The sequence below is a fragment of the Daphnia magna genome, linkage group LG2 (genome assembly GCF_020631705.1).
Source record: "Daphnia magna isolate NIES linkage group LG2, ASM2063170v1.1, whole genome shotgun sequence".
Taxonomy (NCBI): Eukaryota; Metazoa; Arthropoda; class Branchiopoda; order Diplostraca; family Daphniidae; genus Daphnia; species Daphnia magna.
In genome coordinates this window covers 8,823,802-8,848,892 of record NC_059183.1, presented here as the reverse complement: position 1 = coordinate 8,848,892, position 25,091 = coordinate 8,823,802, and the positions used below count along the sequence as shown (strand labels likewise).

The window sequence follows — 25,091 nt, the reverse complement described above, 5'->3', positions numbered from 1 at the left end:
TAACATGTAAATGAAAAACTATAAGACCAATAGAAAAATAAACCTGATTTCCGTGATTTTCATTCAATTCTGAATCTAAATCATGTATTTTAAGCCAAATTTGAAATTTGGCCAAAAATGAAAAAGTGGGAAGGGTATAGCCTTTCCACTTTTGTCAAAATCGGCCAAAAATGACATCTCTTGAAATTCTCCAAAAATCAGACGGCATAATCGAAATTGAACGCTGATTTCGATTTAGTCATTGGTTTTCTCTTTAGACTAGCCGTTTAAAAAATTAACGAAAACATTTCTGTTAGCGCACCAACTTCATTTATGGTTTTTAACATGTAAACTAGTAACTTTGGGCCCGTCCAGGGCCGGGAGATAGGTGGCGCTAGCGTATTTTTAACGCTTTTTTCGCCATTTAATTTTGCCAAACTGTTAACGGTTAATTTTTGCCCGTCTACTCTTTAAGCTTTCTGTGTTCTTATTTTTTGCCCGCCAACCCATTCACTGTCTCTACCCGCAAAGGTGTCCGCCTAGTTGCCCGTCCTCCTCCTCATAGTCTGCACGTCAACCTATTTTGCTTGCCAAAACGACCGCTGTAGGTGCCCGTCGACCCACTCTTTGCTTCTGCCCGTCGATCCACTTGCTGCCTTTGCCCATCACATCACTCACAGCCTCTGTCCGTCAACACCCTCTCTGGCCGCCAACGCACTCTTTGTCCGCCAAAACGCCCGCTGTAGTTGCCCGTCGACCCTATCGTTGCCTTGCCCGTCCGCCCCCCTCATAGTCTGTGCCCGTCAACCCAATCCCTGTACCTGCCCGTCGACTCACTCACAGTCTCTGCCCGTCGACCCAATCACTGCCGGCCAAAATTTCCGCTGTATTTGCCCGTCGAATCACTCAGTCTCTGCCCGTCGTCCCACTCGCTGCCCACAAAAATGCCCAATGAAGTTGCCCGTCAACTTATATATTGCCTCTGGCTATCTAATCCCTAACAGTCTTTGCCCGTCGACCCCCTCTCTGCCCGTCAACCCCCTCTTTGCCCGTCGATCAACAATCGATCAGCAAAAATAACCACTGTAGGAGGCCCGTCGACCATATCGTTGCCTCTTTTTATCATCCTCCTCACAGTATCTGCCCGTCAACCCACTTACTGCCCAACAAAATGTCCGTTTTAGTTGGCCGTCAACCTATTTATTGCCCCTGTCCGTCGGCTCACATGCTGTCTCGTCCACCCGTCCTACTAAATGCCCATGGACTGAAAAATTGTCAATTTCCACGATTTCGTCCACCTTTTACGCATCTAGTCTTCCAAAGTCCTCTCCCACCAATTCCTTCCAACGCCAGCGGCAACTTACAGCCAATCACAGGATGAGCACATCCAAGAGACCCAAAACTCCTCCCACATTTTTCCTTATATTTTTATAGAGTATAGATAAAAAACTATAAGACCAATAGAAAAATAAACCTGATTTCCGTGATTTTCATTCAATTCTGAATCTAAATCATGTATTTTAAGCCAAATTTGAAATTTGGCCAAAAATGAAAAAGTGGGAAGGGTATAGCCTTTCCACTTTTGTCAAAATCGGCCAAAAATGACATCTCTTGAAATTCTCCAAAAATCAGACGGCATAATCGAAATTGAACGCTGATTTCGATTTAGTCATTGGTTTTCTCTTTAGACTAGCCGTTTAAAAAATTAACGAAAACATTTCTGTTAGCGCACCAACTTCATTTATGGTTTTTAACATGTAAATGAAAAACTATAAGACCAATAGAAAAATAAACCTGATTTCCGTGATATTCATTCAATTCTGAATCTAAATCATGTATTTTAAGCCAAATTTGAAATTTGGCCAAAAATGAAAAAGTGGGAAGGGTTTAGCCTTTCCACTTTTGTCAAAATCGGCCAAAAATGACATCTCTTGAAATTCTCCAAAAATCAGACGGCATAATCGAAATTGAACGCTGATTTCGATTTAGTCATTGGTTTTCTCTTTAGACTAGCCGTTAAAAAAATTAACGAAAACAGTTCTGTTAGCGCACCAACTTCATTTATGGTTTTTAACATGTAAATGAAAAACTATAAGACCAATAGAAAAATAAACCTGATTTCCGTGATTTTCATTCAATTCTGAATCTAAATCATGTATTTTAAGCCAAATTTGAAATTTGGCCAAAAATGAAAAAGTGGGAAGGGTTTAGCCTTTCCACTTTTGTCAAAATCGGCCAAAAATGACATCTCTTGAAATTCTCCAAAAATCAGACGGCATAATCGAAATTGAACGCTGATTTCGATTTAGTCATTGGTTTTCTCTTTAGACTAGCCGTTAAAAAAATTAACGAAAACAGTTCTGTTAGCGCACCAACTTCATTTATGGTTTTTAACATGTAAATGAAAAACTATAAGACCAATAGAAAAATAAACCTGATTTCCGTGATTTTCATTCAATTCTGAATCTAAATCATGTATTTTAAGCCAAATTTGAAATTTGGCCAAAAATGAAAAAGTGGGAAGGGTATAGCCTTTCCACTTTTGTCAAAATCGGCCAAAAATGACATCTCTTGAAATTCTCCAAAAATCAGACGGCATAATCGAAATTGAACGCTGATTTCGATTTAGTCATTGGTTTTCTCTTTAGACTAACCGTTTAAAAAATTAACGAAAACATTTCTGTTAGCGCACCAACTTCATTTATGGTTTTTAACATGTAAACTAGTAACTTTGGGCCCGTCCAGGGCCGGGAGATAGGTGGCGCTAGCGTATTTTTAACGCTTTTTTCGCCATTTAATTTTGCCAAACTGTTAACGGTTAATTTTTGCCCGTCTACTCTTTAAGCTTTCTGTGTTCTTATTTTTTGCCCGCCAACCCATTCACTGTCTCTACCCGCAAAGGTGTCCGCCTAGTTGCCCGTCCTCCTCCTCATAGTCTGCACGTCAACCTATTTTGCTTGCCAAAACGACCGCTGTAGGTGCCCGTCGACCCACTCTTTGCTTCTGCCCGTCGATCCACTTGCTGCCTTTGCCCATCACATCACTCACAGCCTCTGTCCGTCAACACCCTCTCTGGCCGCCAACGCACTCTTTGTCCGCCAAAACGCCCGCTGTAGTTGCCCGTCGACCCTATCGTTGCCTTGCCCGTCCGCCCCCTCATAGTCTGTGCCCGTCAACCCAATCCCTGTACCTGCCCGTCGACTCACTCACAGTCTCTGCCCGTCGACCCAATCACTGCCGGCCAAAATTTCCGCTGTATTTGCCCGTCGAATCACTCAGTCTCTGCCCGTCGTCCCACTCGCTGCCCACAAAAATGCCCAATGAAGTTGCCCGTCAACTTATATATTGCCTCTGGCTATCTAATCCCTAACAGTCTTTGCCCGTCGACCCCCTCTCTGCCCGTCAACCCCCTCTTTGCCCGTCGATCAACAATCGATCAGCAAAAATAACCACTGTAGGAGGCCCGTCGACCATATCGTTGCCTCTTTTTATCATCCTCCTCACAGTATCTGCCCGTCAACCCACTTACTGCCCAACAAAATGTCCGTTTTAGTTGGCCGTCAACCTATTTATTGCCCCTGTCCGTCGGCTCACATGCTGTCTCGTCCACCCGTCCTACTAAATGCCCATGGACTGAAAAATTGTCAATTTCCACGATTTCGTCCACCTTTTACGCATCTAGTCTTCCAAAGTCCTCTCCCACCAATTCCTTCCAACGCCAGCGGCAACTTACAGCCAATCACAGGATGAGCACATCCAAGAGACCCAAAACTCCTCCCACATTTTTCCTTATATTTTTATAGAGTATAGATAAAAAACTATAAGACCAATAGAAAAATAAACCTGATTTCCGTGATTTTCATTCAATTCTGAATCTAAATCATGTATTTTAAGCCAAATTTGAAATTTGGCCAAAAATGAAAAAGTGGGAAGGGTATAGCCTTTCCACTTTTGTCAAAATCGGCCAAAAATGACATCTCTTGAAATTCTCCAAAAATCAGACGGCATAATCGAAATTGAACGCTGATTTCGATTTAGTCATTGGTTTTCTCTTTAGACTAGCCGTTTAAAAAATTAACGAAAACATTTCTGTTAGCGCACCAACTTCATTTATGGTTTTTAACATGTAAATGAAAAACTATAAGACCAATAGAAAAATAAACCTGATTTCCGTGATATTCATTCAATTCTGAATCTAAATCATGTATTTTAAGCCAAATTTGAAATTTGGCCAAAAATGAAAAAGTGGGAAGGGTTTAGCCTTTCCACTTTTGTCAAAATCGGCCAAAAATGACATCTCTTGAAATTCTCCAAAAATCAGACGGCATAATCGAAATTGAACGCTGATTTCGATTTAGTCATTGGTTTTCTCTTTAGACTAGCCGTTAAAAAAATTAACGAAAACAGTTCTGTTAGCGCACCAACTTCATTTATGGTTTTTAACATGTAAATGAAAAACTATAAGACCAATAGAAAAATAAACCTGATTTCCGTGATTTTCATTCAATTCTGAATCTAAATCATGTATTTTAAGCCAAATTTGAAATTTGGCCAAAAATGAAAAAGTGGGAAGGGTTTAGCCTTTCCACTTTTGTCAAAATCGGCCAAAAATGACATCTCTTGAAATTCTCCAAAAATCAGACGGCATAATCGAAATTGAACGCTGATTTCGATTTAGTCATTGGTTTTCTCTTTAGACTAGCCGTTAAAAAAATTAACGAAAACAGTTCTGTTAGCGCACCAACTTCATTTATGGTTTTTAACATGTAAATGAAAAACTATAAGACCAATAGAAAAATAAACCTGATTTCCGTGATTTTCATTCAATTCTGAATCTAAATCATGTATTTTAAGCCAAATTTGAAATTTGGCCAAAAATGAAAAAGTGGGAAGGGTATAGCCTTTCCACTTTTGTCAAAATCGGCCAAAAATGACATCTCTTGAAATTCTCCAAAAATCAGACGGCATAATCGAAATTGAACGCTGATTTCGATTTAGTCATTGGTTTTCTCTTTAGACTAACCGTTTAAAAAATTAACGAAAACATTTCTGTTAGCGCACCAACTTCATTTATGGTTTTTAACATGTAAACTAGTAACTTTGGGCCCGTCCAGGGCCGGGAGATAGGTGGCGCTAGCGTATTTTTAACGCTTTTTTCGCCATTTAATTTTGCCAAACTGTTAACGGTTAATTTTTGCCCGTCTACTCTTTAAGCTTTCTGTGTTCTTATTTTTTGCCCGCCAACCCATTCACTGTCTCTACCCGCAAAGGTGTCCGCCTAGTTGCCCGTCCTCCTCCTCATAGTCTGCACGTCAACCTATTTTGCTTGCCAAAACGACCGCTGTAGGTGCCCGTCGACCCACTCTTTGCTTCTGCCCGTCGATCCACTTGCTGCCTTTGCCCATCACATCACTCACAGCCTCTGTCCGTCAACACCCTCTCTGGCCGCCAACGCACTCTTTGTCCGCCAAAACGCCCGCTGTAGTTGCCCGTCGACCCTATCGTTGCCTTGCCCGTCCGCCCCCTCATAGTCTGTGCCCGTCAACCCAATCCCTGTACCTGCCCGTCGACTCACTCACAGTCTCTGCCCGTCGACCCAATCACTGCCGGCCAAAATTTCCGCTGTATTTGCCCGTCGAATCACTCAGTCTCTGCCCGTCGTCCCACTCGCTGCCCACAAAAATGCCCAATGAAGTTGCCCGTCAACTTATATATTGCCTCTGGCTATCTAATCCCTAACAGTCTTTGCCCGTCGACCCCCTCTCTGCCCGTCAACCCCCTCTTTGCCCGTCGATCAACAATCGATCAGCAAAAATAACCACTGTAGGAGGCCCGTCGACCATATCGTTGCCTCTTTTTATCATCCTCCTCACAGTATCTGCCCGTCAACCCACTTACTGCCCAACAAAATGTCCGTTTTAGTTGGCCGTCAACCTATTTATTGCCCCTGTCCGTCGGCTCACATGCTGTCTCGTCCACCCGTCCTACTAAATGCCCATGGACTGAAAAATTGTCAATTTCCACGATTTCGTCCACCTTTTACGCATCTAGTCTTCCAAAGTCCTCTCCCACCAATTCCTTCCAACGCCAGCGGCAACTTACAGCCAATCACAGGATGAGCACATCCAAGAGACCCAAAACTCCTCCCACATTTTTCCTTATATTTTTATAGAGTATAGATAAAAAACTATAAGACCAATAGAAAAATAAACCTGATTTCCGTGATTTTCATTCAATTCTGAATCTAAATCATGTATTTTAAGCCAAATTTGAAATTTGGCCAAAAATGAAAAAGTGGGAAGGGTATAGCCTTTCCACTTTTGTCAAAATCGGCCAAAAATGACATCTCTTGAAATTCTCCAAAAATCAGACGGCATAATCGAAATTGAACGCTGATTTCGATTTAGTCATTGGTTTTCTCTTTAGACTAGCCGTTTAAAAAATTAACGAAAACAGTTCTGTTAGCGCACCAACTTCATTTATGGTTTTTAACATGTAAATGAAAAACTATAAGACCAATAGAAAAATAAACCTGATTTCCGTGATTTTCATTCAATTCTGAATCTAAATCATGTATTTTAAGCCAAATTTGAAATTTGGTCAAAAATGAAAAAGTAGGAAGGGTATAGCCTTTCCACTTTTGTCAAAATCGGCCAAAAATGACATCTCTTGAAATTCTCCAAAAATCAGACGGCATAATCGAAATTGAACGCTGATTTCGATTTAGTCACTGGTTTTCTCTTTAGACTAGCCGTTTAAAAAATTAACGAAAACAGTTCTGTTAGCGCACCAACTTCATTTATGGTTTTTAACATGTAAATGAAAAACTATAAGACCAATAGAAAAATAAACCTGATTTCCGTGATTTTAATTCAATTCTGAATCTTTAGCATGTATTTTAAGCCAAATTTGAAATTTGGCCAAAAATGAAAAAGTGGGAAGGGTATAGCCTTTCCACTTTTGTCAAAATCGGCCAAAAATGACATCTCTTGAAATTCTCCAAAATCAGACGGCATAATCGAAATTGAACGCTGATTTCGATTTAGTCACTGGTTTTCTCTTTAGACTAGCCGTTTAAAAAATTAACGAAAACAGTTCTGTTAGCGCACCAACTTCATTTATGGTTTTTAACATATAAATGAAAAACTATAAGACCAATAGAAAAATAAACCTGATTTCCGTGATTTTCATTCAATTCTGAATCTAAATCATGTATTTTAAGCCAAATTTGTTTTTTGGTCAAAAATGAAAAAGTAGGAAGGGAAGCCTGAATGAAAAAAAGGAAAGCCTTTCCACTTTTGTCAAAATCGGCCAAAAATGACATCTCTTGAAATTCTTCAAAAATCAGACGGCATAATCGAAATTGAACGCTTATTGCGATTTAGTCATTGGTTTTCTCTTTAGACTAGCCGTTTAAAAAATTAACGAAAACAGTTCTGTTAGCGCACCAACTTCATTTATGGTTTTTAACATGTAACTGAAAAACTATAAGACCAATAGAAAAATAAACCTGATTTCCGTGATTTTCATTCAATTCTGAATCTAAATCATGTATTTTAAGCCAAATTTGAAATTTGGTCAAAAATGAAAAAGTAGGAAGGGTATAGCCTTTCCACTTTTGTCAAAATCGGCCAAAAATGACATCTCTTGAAATTCTCCAAAAATCAGACGGCATAATCGAAATTGAACGCTGATTTCGATTTAGTCACTGGTTTTCTCTTTAGACTAGCCGTTTAAAAAATTAACGAAAACAGTTCTGTTAGCGCACCAACTTCATTTATGGTTTTTAACATGTAAATGAAAAACTATAAGACCAATAGAAAAATAAACCTGATTTCCGTGATTTTCATTCAATTCTGAATCTAAATCATGTATTTTAAGCCAAATTTGAAATTTGATCAAAAATGAAAAAGTAGGAAGGGTATAGCCTTTCCACTTTTGTCAAAATCGGCCAAAAATGACATCTCTTGAAATTCTCCAAAAATCAGACGGCATAATCGAAATTGAACGCTGATTTCGATTTAGTCACTGGTTTTCTCTTTAGACTAGCCGTTTAAAAAATTAACGAAAACAGTTCTGTTAGCGCACCAACTTCATTTATGGTTTTTAACATGTAAATGAAAAACTATAAGACCAATAGAAAAATAAACCTGATTTCCGTGATTTTCATTCAATTCTGAATCTAAATCATGTATTTTAAGCCAAATTTGAAATTTGGCCAAAAATGAAAAAGTGGGAAGTCAAAAAATGACATCTCTTGAAATTCTCCAAAAATCAGACGGTATAATAAAAGTTAAACGCTGATTTCGGTTAAGTTATTGGTTTTTTCGTTAATCCAGCGATTTTACCAGAGTTGCCGTGATCGAACTCAATTTTTGATCGAGATCAAACTCAAACTCAAAAATTGATCGATCGCTCAACTCATTTAAGGATGAGTTTGATCGCGATCAAACTCAAAATTTTTGATCGAACTCAAACTCAATTTTGCAATCAATATTTCTTTTTGCACGCCATCTAGTAATAGTAAATATAATTAAGTGCCAAGAATGTTACTATTGAAGTCGTGCACTAGTGAAACTGTCAACGTTTTTTGAAAAGTACTGTCAGATTAGTTTCATAAATTACATTATTGTATTTATATTTTCCAATTAGAGTATTGTAAAGTGAAGCTGTGTAACAATAACTATGTCAGGGCTGTCTGATAGTGAAGATTTTGATTGACATTTGTGTGTCGAATTAATTCTTTTGGCTTGCTCGATATAAGTAAAAATAAGGAAATTAACAAAAGAAAACGGTTTAAGTCTTAAATGAAAGCTCAAAGAACAAATATCTGTATAAATTTTACATTGTGTTTATTTTATTGACCGATAGATGGCGCAAGAAATTAATCGCGACGATAAGTTTGATCGAACTCAAACTCATTGACAGTTGAGTTTGATCGAACTCAAAAAAAATGATCGCATGGCAAGTCTGGATTTTACCTTTCAAATTACCTGGTTCAGCATAATCACCACACCAACGCCACCTGGCATCCACGGGGCAATAGCACTTCTTGACACTAGAGCCCCGTGGATGATTTTACTTTTTACCATCCCAGTAGCCTATCTCGTGTTTACCCCTTATCAACAGAAATTTGCAGTTAGTGTTTCATATTTCATAGAGCCTAGAGGTATTATGATCGAATTGATTTAACAAGCTGTTTTTTTTCCTTATATGTTCAAACGGGGCAATGTACTTTCCTTGCTAGGATATTGATATCTTTATAGGCCAACAGTTATTTTCTTATTAATTAACTTCTAACATTAGCCGATTCACTTTCGTCCTGACTCCTGATTGACAGTATGAGAGATTACAGTCTTGTAATTTTTGGCGCCACTGGATTCACGGGGCAGTATGTTGTTGAAGAAGTAGCTCGGATAGCCGAAGAAGAAAAAATCACTTGGGCCATCGCCGGTCGTAATGCCGAAAAATTGACTACACTTCTACAAAATGTTGAAAAAACAACAGGTATCTTATACTTTTTATATTGACATTCAAATAGATGATAACTTACATTACTCAGGCAACTCTCTAAAGGATGTTGGTATTATCAAGGCAGAAGTTAGTGATTCAAATTCTCTTTGTGAGATGGCCAAGAAAGGGAAAATAGTTCTGAATTGTGTTGGACCGTACCGGTTTGTTGAATGATGTCAAAATTGTTTTCTATGTATTTGTTATTCATGTCTACCTTGTACTCAGATTTTATGGAGAAGCTGTAGTGAAAGCCTGTGTAGAACATGCAACTAGTTATGTTGACATCAGTGGGGAACCTCAGGTACACTTGTTAGTTTTATTTGTGCTTTTGGTTTCAATTCCTATTGTGATTTCTTTTAATGCAGTTTCTTGAGAGGATGCAACTGGAATACAATACTGCTGCCTATGAAAACCAATGTTACATAGTTGGAGCTTGTGGATTTGACAGTATTCCTGCAGATATGGGTACCTGTTTACTAGAAGATAAATTTGGTGGCCAAGTTAACTCTATAGAGACATTTCTGAATATAAGGTCAAAAAAGGTATGTACCCTTCTTACTTTTTCCCAGAGAGATGACTCGTTTCTAAATGCTTTTAGAGAGCTCACGGGCACTTTCCCACTTGGCAAAGCGCCATCTACGGGTTTGCCTACGCAAATGAATTGAAGCCTTTACGGAAGAAGCTTTTCCCTGAGAGACTGCCCGAGCTTAAACCTAAGCTCAAGTCAAGGTATGTTTTATTATTAATGAAATGTTCGATGGGAACTAAATTACAGGATTACGTTTGTTTTGGTAATAAAAAAATACAGGGGAATACTTCATCATAACCCGTTAGTCGGATCGTGGTGTCTACCGTTCCCGGGTTCTGACCGTTCTGTCGTAATGCGTTCCCAGCGATATTTCTACGCCAAGGAAAGTAAACGCCCAGTACAGATGTCAGCGTACGTTCAATGTTCATCATTAACAGGTGCTATACTCATGGTTTTAATGGGTGTCACCTTTGGTCTTCTTGCGAGTTTCAAATTTGGTCGTAGTTTACTGGAAAAGGTAAATGGACATCTTGTTTAGGGTTATCTCGTTAAGCACATATATTTAATAAAACGATACATTTTATTTATAGTATCCAAAGGTATTCTCGTTTGGCACTTTTGATCACGATGGCCCAACCAAAGAGGAGTTGGATGAAACATCTTTCGTTCTAACATTAGCCGGCAAAGGTTGGGATGAGAAACTGGCAGAGCCATCTGATACGTACAGTAAAGATCCAGAAAAAGAGTTGGTAGTTCGAGTGTCTGGGCCGGAGCCAGGTTACGTTGCCACACCAATCTTCATGGTTCAAGCAGCCCTCGTACTTCTCTGCGAAACGGATAAACTGCCTGCCAAGTAACTCAATTACTTTCATCCTTGTTATATTTCAGTTTCTAATTGATTTTTTTTTTTTCATCCTTCTAGAGGCGGGGTATTCCCACCGGGGGCAGCATTCGCCAAGACTTCATTGATAGAGCGTTTGATAAAAAGGGGAATAACTTTCGAAACCGGTTTGAAGACCACTCGCTAGACGAGAGAAGAGAAGATACCTTGTGTGTTGGCGAAATAGTTTCTCTTGGTTTGGAAAAGTACCAGCTTGTGCCATTGTTGAGTGTTCATTCGATGTAGTTTGGCTTGCTTGGGTTGTTGTAACGACGTGTTGTTCGAACATCTTACTTGAATCAACATATTATAAACTATATTTATGAGTACGCATTGTTTCCCCTAAATTGTGTTGACGTTACAATAGGTGTTGTAGGACTTACAAGAACACGGATTTACAAACCCTGTTTCACATCCCATGTAAGGTAATGAAGTGAAGAATTTTAATTCGGATTCGGTGTTTCCAAGAAAAGACAAAAAAGCATACAACATTGTTGGTTTGCAAAGGTTAATACTCGCAAGTGCTGCCTTCCACTGGCATGGCTTTCCGCCTAAGAAGCTATGTGAAAAGTGATTATTTGGCATTAAACATTGGAAACTGATAACTTTCAAAAGCCCTTTTTGGTCACCATTGTTGTAACGCTACTACCAAAAAGGGGAAACTAGCTAAAGGGCACGATCGCGGAACGTATAACATTGGGCGATTCATTTACTCAAGAGGCTTTATGGGTCAACAGAATAACAATGGCCAACTTCGACACGTAAATCCTATTAACATAAAAGCGGGATGAGATGTAGCAAAGGTAAAAGACCACAATAGACAATAAATAAACATACTTGAAGGCTTTACAATAGTTCCAACGCCGAACAATGCCCCAATGTGTAAAATTTCAGCTTACACTTAGATCTTACACAACTTACTCAAATGAAATTCCATCTTTCTCATTTTCGGTAAATATTGGTAGATTTAGTGTGGGAAAATGACAAGTCATCTGCACTCTAGCTGAAAAAAAAAAAGAAACCAATTTTTCAGTAGAATCCAGGAAATGTTTGGATGAGATAAGTCGACCGTCATATACCTGTCAGCAACGCTGTGAACAAGTCAATTAGTTCGGAACACCATGGTGAAAGGGCGCGACATTGAACCAATCAGTTCCATTCTTCTCGAAACTATAGGTAAGCAAACATTTGAACGAGGGAGCCATCGAGCCTCGGATAGTGTTTGCTCCACACCCACTGGGCGCATTGATGGCAACGGCCTGACAGACTGACGAGTTTCCTTTCAACATTGTGAAGCGGTACGAGATGGTTCGAAGTGAAGGACTGCTGTTTTCTTTGGTGTTTTTAATCCCACATCTATCTGGAAGTGAACATCAGACGAATGGCGCAAACCATCAGTTAGCCGACGGGTTTCAATCTTTCTTCAAGACTAGATACAAATCGTGGCTACAAGTGTTAGACGGAACAAATTCAAAAAAACATACTGCTGGGGACAATGAACTGACGGCTTTAGACGCAGTGACAAAACAAAAGAAAACAAACAATTTAGTGTTAACAAGTCCTACCATAGAAGGTTCGATCGTTCCCACCAAAGCTCTCCGGATACCCTATTTTTTACGTTTCGGAAAAATTGCGCAAGAAAACAGACAAGCAAGTAGCTTTACCTGCACATGCAAACCGTCACCAACTTGTTCGACCACTTGCACGTCCCTCGAGGTACGATGTGGACGAACATGTACACACAGCACAATTTTCACCGTTGAATGTGGATGTAACGGAGGACGCCACCAAGGTGCATCTTTGTCCACAAGTTTAAGCGTTCGCAGCGATGGCTGTGCCACATTAAATGCTGGATGTCTCGCAACGGTCGGAGCTGTTGGAGCTGTGGGAGCTGTTGTAGCAGCTGCCGCAGCAGTGGCTGTCGCTGTCGCTGTTGCAGTTCCAGTAGGCCTCCAGTTATCCGAAGTGGATCAGTCTGAAACGGAACAATTCGAACCACAATTTTTAGATATCGGCGTGATTGTCGGCCAGCAAACACCTGCAAACAACCTTGAATTTCCTGTAAATGGGAACGATTTCCCAGATGATGGTTGCGGAGACAATTCAGTGAGATTCAGTGACGGAAACTGCTATCCTGTTTTGAGGAGAGGTCCTTGCGCCGATCCTCACCAATGGGTTACTTTAGATCCTGTGACAATCCAGGTATTACATTAAAAATACATAAGGCATAACGTATAGAAACGTCAATACTTTAAAACGGTTCATTTCAGGCACGTTGCAGTCCACGTCTTTGTGGTCGTCAAAGAGTATTCGTTGGCCAAAATGGACTTTGTCACGATATCAACGATCCATTTGAATGTAACGGTGGCCGACGTCTTTATTATACAGCTTACGGGGACCCACTATGTGACTGCCCCATCGGGCAATATCCTTTTCCGAACGTTCAAGACGATTGCATTTCACTGTTCTCGAAAGGTAGTCACAAAATCCTGCTACTTTCCTTGTAATCTCTAAAAGCTTTGCAGCAAGCATCGATGTATCACAATCAGGTGAAACATACGTTTTCATGCTAGGTTTTGTTTTTTCAAACTTTCAAACAAGGTCCCTGTCCCGATGGGAATGTAGTGGCCGTTACTCCGGAGGGTCGATTGGGCTGTATGCCAAAGGAATGCCAATCAATAGATGGTCAAGATAACTCTTTGCAGTTGGTGTCCACTGGGAATGGAGTTTGTTACCCTCTCGGCTCACGTGGGCCCTGTACAAATACTTCTCAGCTGCTGGGATACGATGTGTTTAAGCGACAGTTGCAGTGCGTCAATATTCTAGACCCTTCTTCGCCTTATTTCTCTTCGCCAGAAGAAGAAGATTTAATAGATAGTGTCTACAACCAGTTTGTACCGGAATACGATGACTATCAGATCTCACTCATCTATCAAAATGTAGTGGAAAGAAAGGACAAAGGCCAACGAAGACAGGGTGGAAATACCGCAGGAGCATTTCAGTTTCCTAGCTCGTCCCCTGATGCTCTCTTACAGCCATGTCGGAATGGAGCTCGAGAAGGAATAAATTTTAAATGCACCAACCCACTAGTGTAAAACAATGACACAATTTAAAAGTGGAAATACCGGCTGTAAATTTTTTTTTCAATTCGCTTCTTTCAGGTCAAATTCAAACGCGAGGCCAGTACAACAGGCAGTTAGTTCCGCATTTAGGTGTCCGGCGAATAGAAATTTACAAGCTACCGGCCAATGCGCGAGCGACAACCGTGGTGCCAGCTGTGGACCTTCGTTTCAGTTCAATTCAAATACTGGACAATGCCGCAGTGTTTTCAGACGTTAGAGATAGGATTAATTCCATTTTTACTTTCTTGCGTATTGGGGTCGAAGTTGAACAACCAGATATAGGATCTTTCCAGAAGTTGGAGGCAAGTGGAACTTCAAACCAGAAATGTCACCAGATAATACAAATACTTATCTACGCCTGAATGAATATGTATGAATTACAAATTTCACATGTTCTTGTATTGGCGCCGTCTGACAAACCTAGACAATCGATGTGATCTAATCCAAACCAGAAGACTTAACCAGTTTACATCACCAAAAAACCTGTTGGGGAATTCCCTGCTGATAATGAAAAATGTTGTCGTATTTCAAGCAGGGCATCTCGTCACGTTAATGGACCCGGTCATTTTACAAGTAGCTCATTTCTAAACGTGTCAAGTTAAAAGCAGTTTAAATCAAGCTGACTTGTGTTACGAAAGATTTACACATATCATCGTAGTTCACGTGTTAGAACATTTAAGACTGATTGGAGTACTGATCTGCCTCATTTCTGTCTTACTTGTTACTCTCGTTGACACCCGAATGCGATAGCCTTATTAGGCAACATGCTTTCCCAAACCTTCAAGACACTTGTACCCCTATTTTTTTTAAAAAGGAAATGCAAAAAAAAAAAAATCGTCAATCAATGTAAATTTCATCATGTGATCCAATGATTTGCTTACACTAAGTTCCATAAAAAGATATATATATGGTGCCCACTAGTAAAAAAAAAAAAAAAATGCAGCGTTTAGATTCTATCAAGAAAAATGTTACATTTTGGCGTACTCTGGACCTGTTAGACAAACATGCTCGCTTAGCGGTGTGCGTCAATTTTCAAGGTGGACCTCCACCTTGAGAACTGCAACTATCCCGTTAACCCAGCTTGTTAACATTTAGACAAAGCAAACGATACGGGTCAACGTAGCAGGTTACGTATAGAATACATCATTTTCCCCAGACGAACAAACCACTATAAAACCATGTCGAGATTGGAACTAGCCTGGTATAAGACAGGTCAAGGGCATCAATTTGTTAATTTTAGGAATTAATGAATGCCTTCATCGAAAGCACAATTTATAAAAGTATTGATCTAACGCAGATCTGCGAGACGCCACAGAGAACTGAAAGCAAGTGAACCGTCCATTGCGAAAGACCAAAAATTGCTACCGACCCATGACTAGAGACCAATTTAACTTGATTACCATTGAAGAGGGAATAAAATACAAGTGCCTACCTTGTTATGAGCTCATCGGTGCTGATGGGTAAGTTTGTACCTACGGGTAGCTTCACAACAGGAGCCTCTCAAATGTTAAACTACCTGGTGAAAATTCAATAAATTATCCAATATACAAGTTTTTGTAACGAAGATCTTTTTTTCATACCTTTTTGCGACATCACTTAACTAGTAAAAAGTTAGTCCTAGGAAGTAAACATTTAAAAATAAAAATATATATAGAAATCTAGTATGTTCTATAACTGGTTTTACCTTGCATTGCTGCTTCAAGCGCAACACACGTTACGCTCCGGACACAAATTCCAATTACGAATTGTACCCCAAGGGAAAGGGGAAATCTGGGATAAGCACCGAATAAAAGGATTTCATCTTAATTTTACAAACTCCTATTTCAACTATGCAAATGATTACTTTGAAAAAGTACAATGACATACAGAAAGAAAAAATAAACTGCGAAGAAAACACATAATGGTTGAGGGTGTATTTTTTATGCAAGGCGACGTAGGAAAAGTTAGCGCGGACTGAAGCCAAAAAGAAGTTCCATTTAATGTCTTGTTCAAGCTTGGAATTCACTCCATGAATTCAGCGTTCTCTACGAACAGCTGATTAAAACGACGTCAGTTTTGTTCAATCCTTTAGCCGTCTAGTTGACCGCATTCGTAAGCGTTCTGGTAGCTCTGCGTGTTCTTGTCTTCCGAGTCGAGCTTAATCATATCATCGATGCGCAAAATGGTAATGGCGGCCTCTGTTGCGAATTTCAGAGACTTGATCTTGGAAACAGCGGGCTCGAAGACACCAGCCTGTCGATTATCTCTAACAGCACCTTCCATCAAGTCCAACCCGATCCTTGAAAAAAGAGAAAGATTTAACAATGATTACTAACAGTGCTTGTAAATTATTTACCATTTCAAATTGACATGTTCAGGCTTTGATTGCGACGAATGATGGTAGGAACGCATTTTAGCCACAAGATCAGTTGCATCCTTGGCAGCGTTGACTGCCAGCGTCTTCGGAATAACCAACAACGAATGAGCAAACTCTGCAATCGCCAATTGTTCCCGTGAGCTCTGCATTTCATAAAGTATTGTAACAATAATTTAACTTGTTTTGCTTTAAAAAGATGTCAACTTACCAATGAAGTAGCGAAGCTTTCCAAATAAATAGAGAGTGCAACCTCCACAGCGCCGCCACCGACGACTAGCGTTTTGGATTCTAGAACGCGTTTGACGACACAAAGGGCATCGTGCACCGAGCGTTCCATCTCATCGCAGTAAAAGTCATTAGGACCACGCAGAATAATGGAAGCAGCTGTGCGGGCTTTGGTTCTACATTGAAGCAAAAGGGAAGACAAGGCAAGTAAATAAAAACAAATTTCTGGAGAGTCATAAACAAGAATTGTTCAAACGTCATAATGCTACGGTAGCTTAGTGAAGCGGCAGGCTTCCACGAATATTAAAATGCGGTCAGCTTATATGGTACTCTGCACATTCCAAAAGGTAAGGGTAACAGACAAAACAAAATTGCCCATCTAGTCGGCAAAAAGAATACCCGTCATTTGCTTAAGTCTGGCACGGAAAAGAAGGTCACCATCCATTTTGAAAATCTTTAGGTTATTTCTACATGTTGAATAGCGTTTTGAAAACGAGCCTCGGGCTTATATCCGACAAAAGTAAGCTCCATACGGTATCTTTCTAACTGGGACTTCCGCACATGAGGACCTCCTTTCTAGAAGATGGCTAAGCAGAAGGTACAGGACACCTTTTGTTTTTCCCCCGATGCATACAGACACTACAATCTAGTCTCACAGTGGCAGCCAGCTCGGTCAAAAGCACAACATAAGATGCAGTGCAACAAGAGACTAGTAGTTTTTCTGTTCTCGGTATCTATTCTTAACTTTGGTCATCAACAAAGTCATGCATTGGATACTAAAGTGAGAAGATCGTGGATACGCGAGCTATTGACACGCGTGAAAGCTAAGAAGGGTATCGACGAAAGTGAAACAACCCCTTTATCAAGAAAAAGCGAACATCAGTACCACACTGCACACCCAATTGTGGAAGCGTCTTTGGTGCCTCTCGAAACAACGTCAGAATTTTCTAAGATTTTTGGCTTCGGGGCTATCAAAACTCTGCACAGGGAAACCACGTATCCTTATCCAACAGCAACATATGTCCCTCGTGTTGCAATAGCACTTGGAGCTATAGCGATCGCAATCGCAGTAGCCGTTGCCACACAGGACAAGGAAGAACAAATAGACGAAAGCGATTTCGTCATCAGGTCACTTGACAATCAAACCCCTATAAATGATTTGCCGATGCCTGTAAACGGAGAAGATTTTCCGCGCGATGGCTGTGGAGATAACTCCGTGCGAGTAGCTAACGGAAACTGCTTCCCCGTTTTGACACGAGGACCTTGTGAAAATATCCGTCACTGGGTAACGATTGATCCCATTACATTGCAGGTAAATCAAGAGCAATCGCTTGAATGAAAAAATTGAATTTTAAATGGAAGAAACGGTCCACTTCAGGGAAGATGCACTCCAAGACTTTGTGGTCCGGGAAGAGTACTGGTGGTACGTGATGGACTTTGTCACGATGTCCAAGATCCAATAGAATGCAACGGGGGCCGGCGACTTTATTACACAGCTTACGGAGATCCGATTTGTGACTGCCCCATCGGGCAATATCCTTTCCCTAACCCTCACGACAACTGCATTCCACTGTTCACCCAAGGTATTCATTCAATGGTTAGACGAAAGTACAAGATACATAACGGAAAATGATAATAAGTCAACTTTCTTCCACTATGATCTGCATAAAGGACCTTGCCAAAATAGATACGTAGTAACAATTGCCGAACAGGGTCGACTTGGCTGTGCTCCAACCCAATGTGAATCAATCGACAATGACAACTTGTCCCGGCAGCTTGTGCCGGCCAACGATGGAGTATGCTACGCTCTTGGGTCACGTGGGTCCTGCGCAACTACATCTCAGTTCTTAGGTTACGATATCTTCAAGCACCGTGTTCAGTGTGTCGATTTTCTAGACCCCTCCTCGCCCTATTTTTCTTGGCCTGCACAAGACGATTTTCTTGGTAGCATCTACAATCAGCTCCATCCGGAGTACGACGAATTTAGAGTATCTTTTGTTTACGAAAGTCTAACGGGGAAAAACGAAACAGAACAACGAAGACAAGGTGCAAACACAGTAGGAGCAGTTCAATTTCCTGGCACGACAATTGAAAGTCTTTTACATCCTTGTCGCACTGGAGCCAGACGAGGAATAAATTTTAAATGCACCAACCCTTTAATGTAAATCAGTAACATTTTATACCTAAAGCAAATCTATGGAGTAGTAAATTCTATCATTTAATTCTTTTTTGCAGACCTACGCTAAGAGAAAGACAGCTATTGCAAGTTGTTCGAACTGGACTAAGAACAAACTGCGAAGGCAACGCTTTTTTCATCGCTGCCACTGGCCAGTGCCGTGCCAGGTTCTAGCCATGAACTAACAACAACGCTCAAAATGTTTCTAACATATAACTTAAAACAAGATGGTTTTTATGTAATTTCTTACCCCTTGATGACGATGAGTTCGTCGTCGCAGATCCGCTCAGTTGAAACTTCGGCTGCCTCGCCCACCGCAGAAGCTTCAAAACTTTCTTCGCCTATTACAAAATAAAATATTAAATACCCTTGTGTTCAAACTGAAAAATTCTTTTACAGTAATATGTATACCTTCTAGATTAGCCATGGACGAGAGTAGAGTGGCTCCGGTAGCTTTGGCTATACGCTTCAAGTCTGATTTCTTGCACCGACGAACCGCCATGGCACCTGCCTCCACGAAATACTATATAAACGGGAATCAGAAATGTAAGTTGAATTTCAGGCTTCCGATTTAAGCTACGTTTTTTTTTTTTTTTTTACCTTGAGACACAAATCGTCAATACCTCCAGTGGCCAAAATAACATTGGCTCCAGCATTGAGAATTTTTTGGATTCTCTCTTTTGTGATGTCAGATTCTCGTTGACGGATAGCATCAAGCTTCTCAGGATCAGTGACGAGTACCTGTACCCCCATTTTCATTTTAGTTTTTTGAAGAGAAAAATCGAGGCACGCAATTTTAGCGTTGGTGATCTTCTTGACCATCGCCTGAGAAGCGACCGAGCAGTTGAGAGCGTAGCCATTGATGAGAAGGCTTTCTCGGGCACTTTTGCCGTGCGCCTTAAGAACGTTGATAGCCTTGATAGGATAGATAGCTTGGCCTTTATTGTCTGTCACACGAACAGCATTGGCCGCATCGACACACATGGCGGCGAAGAAGTTCGCGTCGGCGCTGATGATCTTGCTCGACATAGACGTCTTGGCGGCATTGATCAAACAGTCCTTTCCTAGTTCGTCGACGGTCAAGGTCAAATTATCCTGGATGTACTTTACAGCTTCCCTTTATCCATAAACACATGGTTATTAGATAAAAGCACACAACAGAGAGTTCATTTTAAAATTTTTTGTGATATTACTTGCAAGCAAGGCGGTAACCACTGATGACAGAGGTAGGATGGATCTTTTGTTTCACTAATTCATCAGCATTTTTCAGCAATTCAGCAGCAACAATAACCTGAAAATTGTGGTATAAGATTGAAAAAGCTCAATAAAAGAAAGAATATTTGCAACTAACCACTGAAGTTGTGCCGTCTCCAACTTCTTGGTCTTGAAGTTGAGCAAGCTCAACCAATACTTTAGCAGCAGGATGCTGAACTTCAAGCAAATTGAGGATTGTGGCTCCATCATTAGTAATTGTGACATCCTGTGATGAAATATTTGAAATTTAACTGTTGTCGCATTTTTCAAGAAAATAATTTGTAGTACCCCAACATCATCAACCAACATTTTATCTAGACCAACAGGACCAAGAGAACTTTTGACGATATTGGCGATAGAACTAGCAGCCAAAACTAAATAAATGAATAATGTATTAAGAAAGTCCATGCTAGCCGGTACAGGCGATGTTCGTTTTCATAAATCAAAATTGTAAAGTACAAAAACTTACCATTTTGAGTACGAACAGAACTGCCAGTCGTACGTCTTCCGGGAAGAGAAAGGCTTGAGGAAAACATTTCCTAATTTGCTATGAGTACTTTTTATTATAACTAAATCAATCAACTCTTTTCTATGGTCAGAGTGACGTTGAGCACGCTGCACGAGTACGGGATGACGGACAGAACGTCTAGAACTAGTGACGGCTACTGGCAAAGCAAAAGAAGTTGACCTAATGCTATTTTCTATGCGCCTCCGCAATCACGTGGTTATTTCCAGCTCCAGCATTGGCGATTTGGTGGCATTGGCTTTTGCTCGTCATATTAATTTCGATTCGTTGTTAATAGAATATTATAGGGAAAGAAAAAATTTAATATTTGTAGTTACTTGTTTTTACTAAATCCTATCTCGGTTTTATACTATCAATCATTTAATTTCTATCAAACCCTGTGGACATTTTTAGCTAGAAGGGGGAAGGGTAGGGTGGTAGGCCGTAAGGCCGAGCAAGGGTTGCATAGAGCACGCGGTTCGAGCACAAGACGTCATGAATAAACCAGCATGGTATTTTTTAACGTAACTAAAACTCAGGTGATTCTTTAGGCCTCAGTAGCCTTCATCTTCGTAATTTCATTTTCGGTTTCTTGTGAATCTCGGCATTAAATGTCATGTGTAATCTGATTCCTACACCTTTTTTACCTAGTGAGTCGGCTTCGATCTCGGATACCATTGCCGTCCCACCATGGCTGCCATCGACGCAGGACCTAGAAGACAACGAGGAATACTAGGGCTCCTGTGCGGTACTATAAGTATTAGAAAAAATATATTGGTAAGTAATACAAACTAGAGATGTAGTTCTGTTATATGCTGACGACTTGGACCGATAATAACCAACGGATGTTTGTGGTATACTCATCAGTGCATTGGGGACAACAGTATTGCAGAGAGTGAGACAACGGATCGATGTGGCAGGCCAGATAACCAGCAGCAACCGGATATCGAGATTCCATATCCGTCTGTCTGCGACCCTGCTGCTGTAACGATACCATCACCTGTACTAGTCTCGAAGAAGCTTGCCGAAGAAGCTGTGGCCAAACGTCGCAATGTTCGTTTTAAGAACCATGCTACCGTTATCGAGGAGGAGGAAGAAATTGATTCCGAGCGCTTTCCAACAACCGAAACGAACCAAGAACTTTTACTTGAAAGTACTAACACAACTACGACGGGAAAAAAATATAATAGAAGAACTAGACAAAAAAAGATGGCACCAGCCCCTCCTCTGCCTGGTATCGTTGACAATGCTTCTTACTGAATTTTTTGGCCACTTACCGTTAATAACCTAATATTATTAAGTTTACGTCTTTTACAAAAAGCCGTTATTAGGGACATTTTGATAATCTTCGTTCACATTGTAAAATGCAATCTTGTTATTTCTCATTGAGGAAAATTTCGGCCGTTTACCGAATATCAGCTTAATTAGCTACTATTTTTAGGTTTAATGGCATTTCTCAATACATCGTTTGTTATTCCTTCCCATAACTGGTTTGCCCAAAATTCATGCTGGAGATCAATGAAACACAAACTGGTCGTGATCGTCGATGCAGCAACATTGGCACATGACGCAGTGTGCACAAAATTATTAGTGTTGATGCAAAACGAAAGGGAGATACTTGCCGAAATCTATGAGGTATTTCTGACTTTAGTTCTCAGCCTTCGTAAAAAAACATAACAGAACGAAACTTGTGTTGCTGACGCCCATTCTTCCCACAAAAATGAGCTTAACCATTGAGATACAATGATGTTGCAACAACGTGATGCGCCACTTCCATTCTCATCTTGTACACAATAGCTCACGATTCTCAGTCGATGGTAAGAGAATGGCACACCAGACCATGCGATCTACTTAGCTACATCAGTCGGTGTCAACCACATTCAAATCATTCCTATGCTTGCATGTTGAGCTCAATTTAATTGCCGAACTACACGCAGCTCTAAAAAACGGAAGAAAATCATACATAATTGGTAACATTGCAGGCCAGAAAGAAATATCTTTCATTTGAATAATTCTCTGTAAATGGCCATTGCCTGCCCGCACAGCGAAGATAAATTAGCCTCAATCCAGGTGGTCTTCTTACAGCCTAATGGCACGGTCACGCAAGGTTAAACGGATTGGGAACCAAACTGAAACCAAAACAAGGCGACAACATGTATCGTCTTTTTCTTTTTGTTACCTGATATGGAGGACTTTTATTTTCTTTGATGGAAGTGGTGACTACAATGAAAATACATCTCACACTTTAATATGCTTTACTTAAGAAAGAAGATGGTGTAGGAAATTCCAATTCCAGACACCATGAGATAAGTAGATCATTCTACCTAAAATACGGGATGATTGGAAACTTTAACAACACAGGGAAAAAGAAATCGGTCTGAGCAAAACAACCAAAACGCGTGACGAAAACAAAAAGATGGCAAGGTTCTACACTTTAATGGCTTTCATTTTGGGCATTCGTTTCTTGGCCAGCCGTTTGTTTTCTTTTTCCTCCCATTTTCGTTGCTTTTCTGGATCATCGTCTTGAAGAATTTTTTCCTTCTCCAGGCGACGTTTTTCTTCACGTCGGGCAGCTGCAGCTTCGGCTCGGGCTGCGTGAGTCGATTTCAGGAAGGCTTCTTCCACCTTCTGACGATTTTTCTCCGCCTTCGCTTTAAACTCCTTGCTCAGGCGGAACCGTTTGACACGGTCGATGCAGTGGAAAGTCAACATGATGGCAGGCCGTATAATTTCTACGGCCTCAACGATGCTCTTGCCTGAGGAAAAATAAAAAAATAAAAAACCATGTTATTCGGGCCAACTAGAGTACAATCTGCAACCTTACCATTTTTTAAAGGTAAATTGAAATTGAAGATGAGCATTTTCTTCACCTCAGGCATTTTACTCGGGGCCGTATCTTCCGTCTGCTTGGGCCCAGAATACTGGTCTGAGAAATGAATGGATTCTATGACTTCTGGGATGTTATTGATGAGAGAGCACACGCGAACATCCAGTAAAGTGGAGGAAGCTTCACCGATTTCCGACATGAGGACAAAATTAGCTGGTAAACCGAATTTGTCCACAGCTGACTTTTTCTCGGGACAATAAACACTAATGTCTGCCATCTCTCTGACGAAGCGGTTCGCCGTCTTTTTAGTAGCTAGGCACATAACGAACGTATCCATATCGGAATCGTTCATAAAAACTTTTACATGTACTTGATCTTGTTGTGGCCGGAACAGGTTCATCACCATTGCCACGAGATCCTGACGTTTCAAGAGCCTCAGTTCAAATAAAACAGCTTCGCAACCCGTTCTTCCACTGCACCATAAAAGGTAAACATTTTCTGATTCCTTCATGAGACCAGGTTGGCTGTTTTCCAGTTTGCCATCATCACCCACCAAAGCAAATTTGTCAAGAAGAGGTCCTTTGAAAGCTGAATACCAAGTTTCTGCAATTCGTTGGTTCTTGCTGCGACCCAAAAAAAAGTTAAAAAAGTAGAGAACAAGACCAGCTAGGATCATGAGTTCCAAGTAGTAACTTTCCCAATTTGAGCGCAAATGTGCTGGTAGCTGGGCAAAAGTGATCTTAGGTCCCTCGTTTAACTTGAGATCAGGTTTGGATGTAGAATCTTTCTCATATCCCTCGTATTCATCTTCATCAACATGTTCAAATTCATTATCTTCAGTCTCTACAGTGGCTTCATCTTCATCAGCTATGGCTGCTTCTTGATCTTGTTCTGGAGTTGATGGTTCTTCGTGATCGTGAACAATATTTTTCTGGTCAGAGGCAACCCCACCAACTACATCCTCCACATCAAAATCTTCAAACTCCGCAAATTCATTGTCTTCGATATCTAAATGATTGATTCCTGCGTTTGCTATGTTATACGAGACAAATAGCAGAGTTAAAGCAAATATAGTAAGCCAGTGAGAGCGGTCGACCGGCGACGACATTTTCCTAATTAAAAGAGAAGAACGAAAAATTTAGGAAGAGCAAATGTAAAATTATTTCGATTCCAACAAAAATCATGCATGAAAAACAAAATGGCTTACTAAAGTTCCACTGTTAATGAGCGTATTTAAAAATCAGGGAAAACGATTTGACAGGTGAAATTTTGTTTCTATTCAGCACAGAAGCGCCATGACAGTCCACAAATTAATGCCCGGTTGCCTGTTCTAACGGAATGGAGACAGAGCAGGACCAGTTTACACGTCAGGAAAAAAGGAGAAAATGCATAAATCAAGAAAGAAAAACAAAAAAGCGGGGAGAACGAATGTGTAGTTGTAATGGTATTTAGCGTGACTTTGGCTCCACAACGAGGAAATAATACACGTATTTCGTAGAGAGAAGCTCTCGGTCTAATTCGTTCGCTCGCTGCGTACACCAGTACACAGAGTTTAGAGAGCGAAATTCCGGTGGACGCGGGCAATCTTGTTAGTAAGAAGTGGTACAAAATTTAATCTTGTTTAGAGACAAATCAAAGTCACTTGACTGTTGAAAATCAATAACAACCCCTTCATTACACGAGGTAACGACGGCTGACTGCAAAACCAACACTTTTCCTGTGCAT

The 25,091-nt window shown here is 40.4% G+C and overlaps 6 protein-coding genes and 1 long non-coding RNA gene across 9 annotated transcripts; 4 read left to right on the top strand and 3 right to left on the bottom strand.

Moving 5' to 3' along the window:
* The first annotated feature begins 8,922 nt into the window (after positions 1-8,922).
* On the top strand, positions 8,923-11,230 carry LOC116918004 (saccharopine dehydrogenase-like oxidoreductase). 3 transcript variants are annotated; one of them, XM_032923639.2, is made up of 9 exons: positions 8,923-9,148; positions 9,320-9,486; positions 9,542-9,653; positions 9,718-9,793; positions 9,858-10,034; positions 10,091-10,221; positions 10,301-10,538; positions 10,612-10,874; positions 10,944-11,230. In XM_032923639.2, the coding sequence occupies exons 2-9, from the start codon at positions 9,321-9,323 to the stop codon at positions 11,047-11,049; spliced, it is 1,269 nt and encodes a 422-aa protein (XP_032779530.2). In that variant the 5' UTR covers positions 8,923-9,148; position 9,320; the 3' UTR covers positions 11,050-11,230. The 3 variants fall into 3 exon arrangements, with proteins under 3 accessions (XP_032779530.2, XP_032779529.2, XP_032779528.2); XM_032923638.2 differs by having other exon boundaries at positions 9,286-9,486; XM_032923637.2 differs by having other exon boundaries at positions 8,923-9,210; positions 9,286-9,486.
* Positions 11,231-11,301: 71 nt separating this feature from the next.
* LOC116918015 lies at positions 11,302-13,293 on the bottom strand. The gene is made up of 4 exons (XR_004391364.2): positions 13,152-13,293; positions 12,951-13,089; positions 11,981-12,876; positions 11,302-11,904 (listed from the first exon to the last, which is right to left on the bottom strand). It is a non-coding gene; the product is annotated as an uncharacterized LOC116918015 (long non-coding RNA).
* LOC116917998 lies at positions 12,207-14,864 on the top strand. The gene is made up of 4 exons (XM_032923633.2): positions 12,207-13,103; positions 13,172-13,376; positions 13,503-13,992; positions 14,063-14,864. The coding sequence occupies exons 1-4, from the start codon at positions 12,207-12,209 to the stop codon at positions 14,238-14,240; spliced, it is 1,770 nt and encodes a 589-aa protein (XP_032779524.2). The 3' UTR covers positions 14,241-14,864.
* A 1,057-nt stretch (positions 14,865-15,921) lies between these two features.
* Positions 15,922-20,706, bottom strand: LOC116918000 (T-complex protein 1 subunit alpha). The gene is made up of 10 exons (XM_032923634.2): positions 20,504-20,706; positions 20,323-20,408; positions 20,132-20,260; positions 19,974-20,071; positions 19,381-19,897; positions 19,192-19,303; positions 19,031-19,121; positions 16,588-16,780; positions 16,359-16,522; positions 15,922-16,301 (listed from the first exon to the last, which is right to left on the bottom strand). The coding sequence occupies exons 1-10, from the start codon at positions 20,568-20,570 to the stop codon at positions 16,091-16,093; spliced, it is 1,668 nt and encodes a 555-aa protein (XP_032779525.1). The 5' UTR covers positions 20,571-20,706; the 3' UTR covers positions 15,922-16,090.
* Positions 17,173-19,148, top strand: LOC116918002. The gene is made up of 4 exons (XM_032923636.2): positions 17,173-17,916; positions 17,983-18,187; positions 18,276-18,765; positions 18,840-19,148. The coding sequence occupies exons 1-4, from the start codon at positions 17,188-17,190 to the stop codon at positions 18,952-18,954; spliced, it is 1,539 nt and encodes a 512-aa protein (XP_032779527.2). The 5' UTR covers positions 17,173-17,187; the 3' UTR covers positions 18,955-19,148.
* A 220-nt stretch (positions 20,707-20,926) lies between the features above and the next one.
* Positions 20,927-22,026, top strand: LOC116918013. The gene is made up of 3 exons (XM_032923655.2): positions 20,927-21,078; positions 21,191-21,316; positions 21,407-22,026. The coding sequence occupies exons 2-3, from the start codon at positions 21,230-21,232 to the stop codon at positions 21,797-21,799; spliced, it is 480 nt and encodes a 159-aa protein (XP_032779546.2). The 5' UTR covers positions 20,927-21,078; positions 21,191-21,229; the 3' UTR covers positions 21,800-22,026.
* A 676-nt stretch (positions 22,027-22,702) lies between these two features.
* Positions 22,703-24,903, bottom strand: LOC116918001 (PAT complex subunit CCDC47). The gene is made up of 3 exons (XM_032923635.2): positions 24,574-24,903; positions 23,364-24,478; positions 22,703-23,295 (listed from the first exon to the last, which is right to left on the bottom strand). The coding sequence occupies exons 2-3, from the start codon at positions 24,472-24,474 to the stop codon at positions 22,967-22,969; spliced, it is 1,440 nt and encodes a 479-aa protein (XP_032779526.1). The 5' UTR covers positions 24,475-24,478; positions 24,574-24,903; the 3' UTR covers positions 22,703-22,966.
* Between the last annotated feature and the right edge of the window lie 188 nt (positions 24,904-25,091).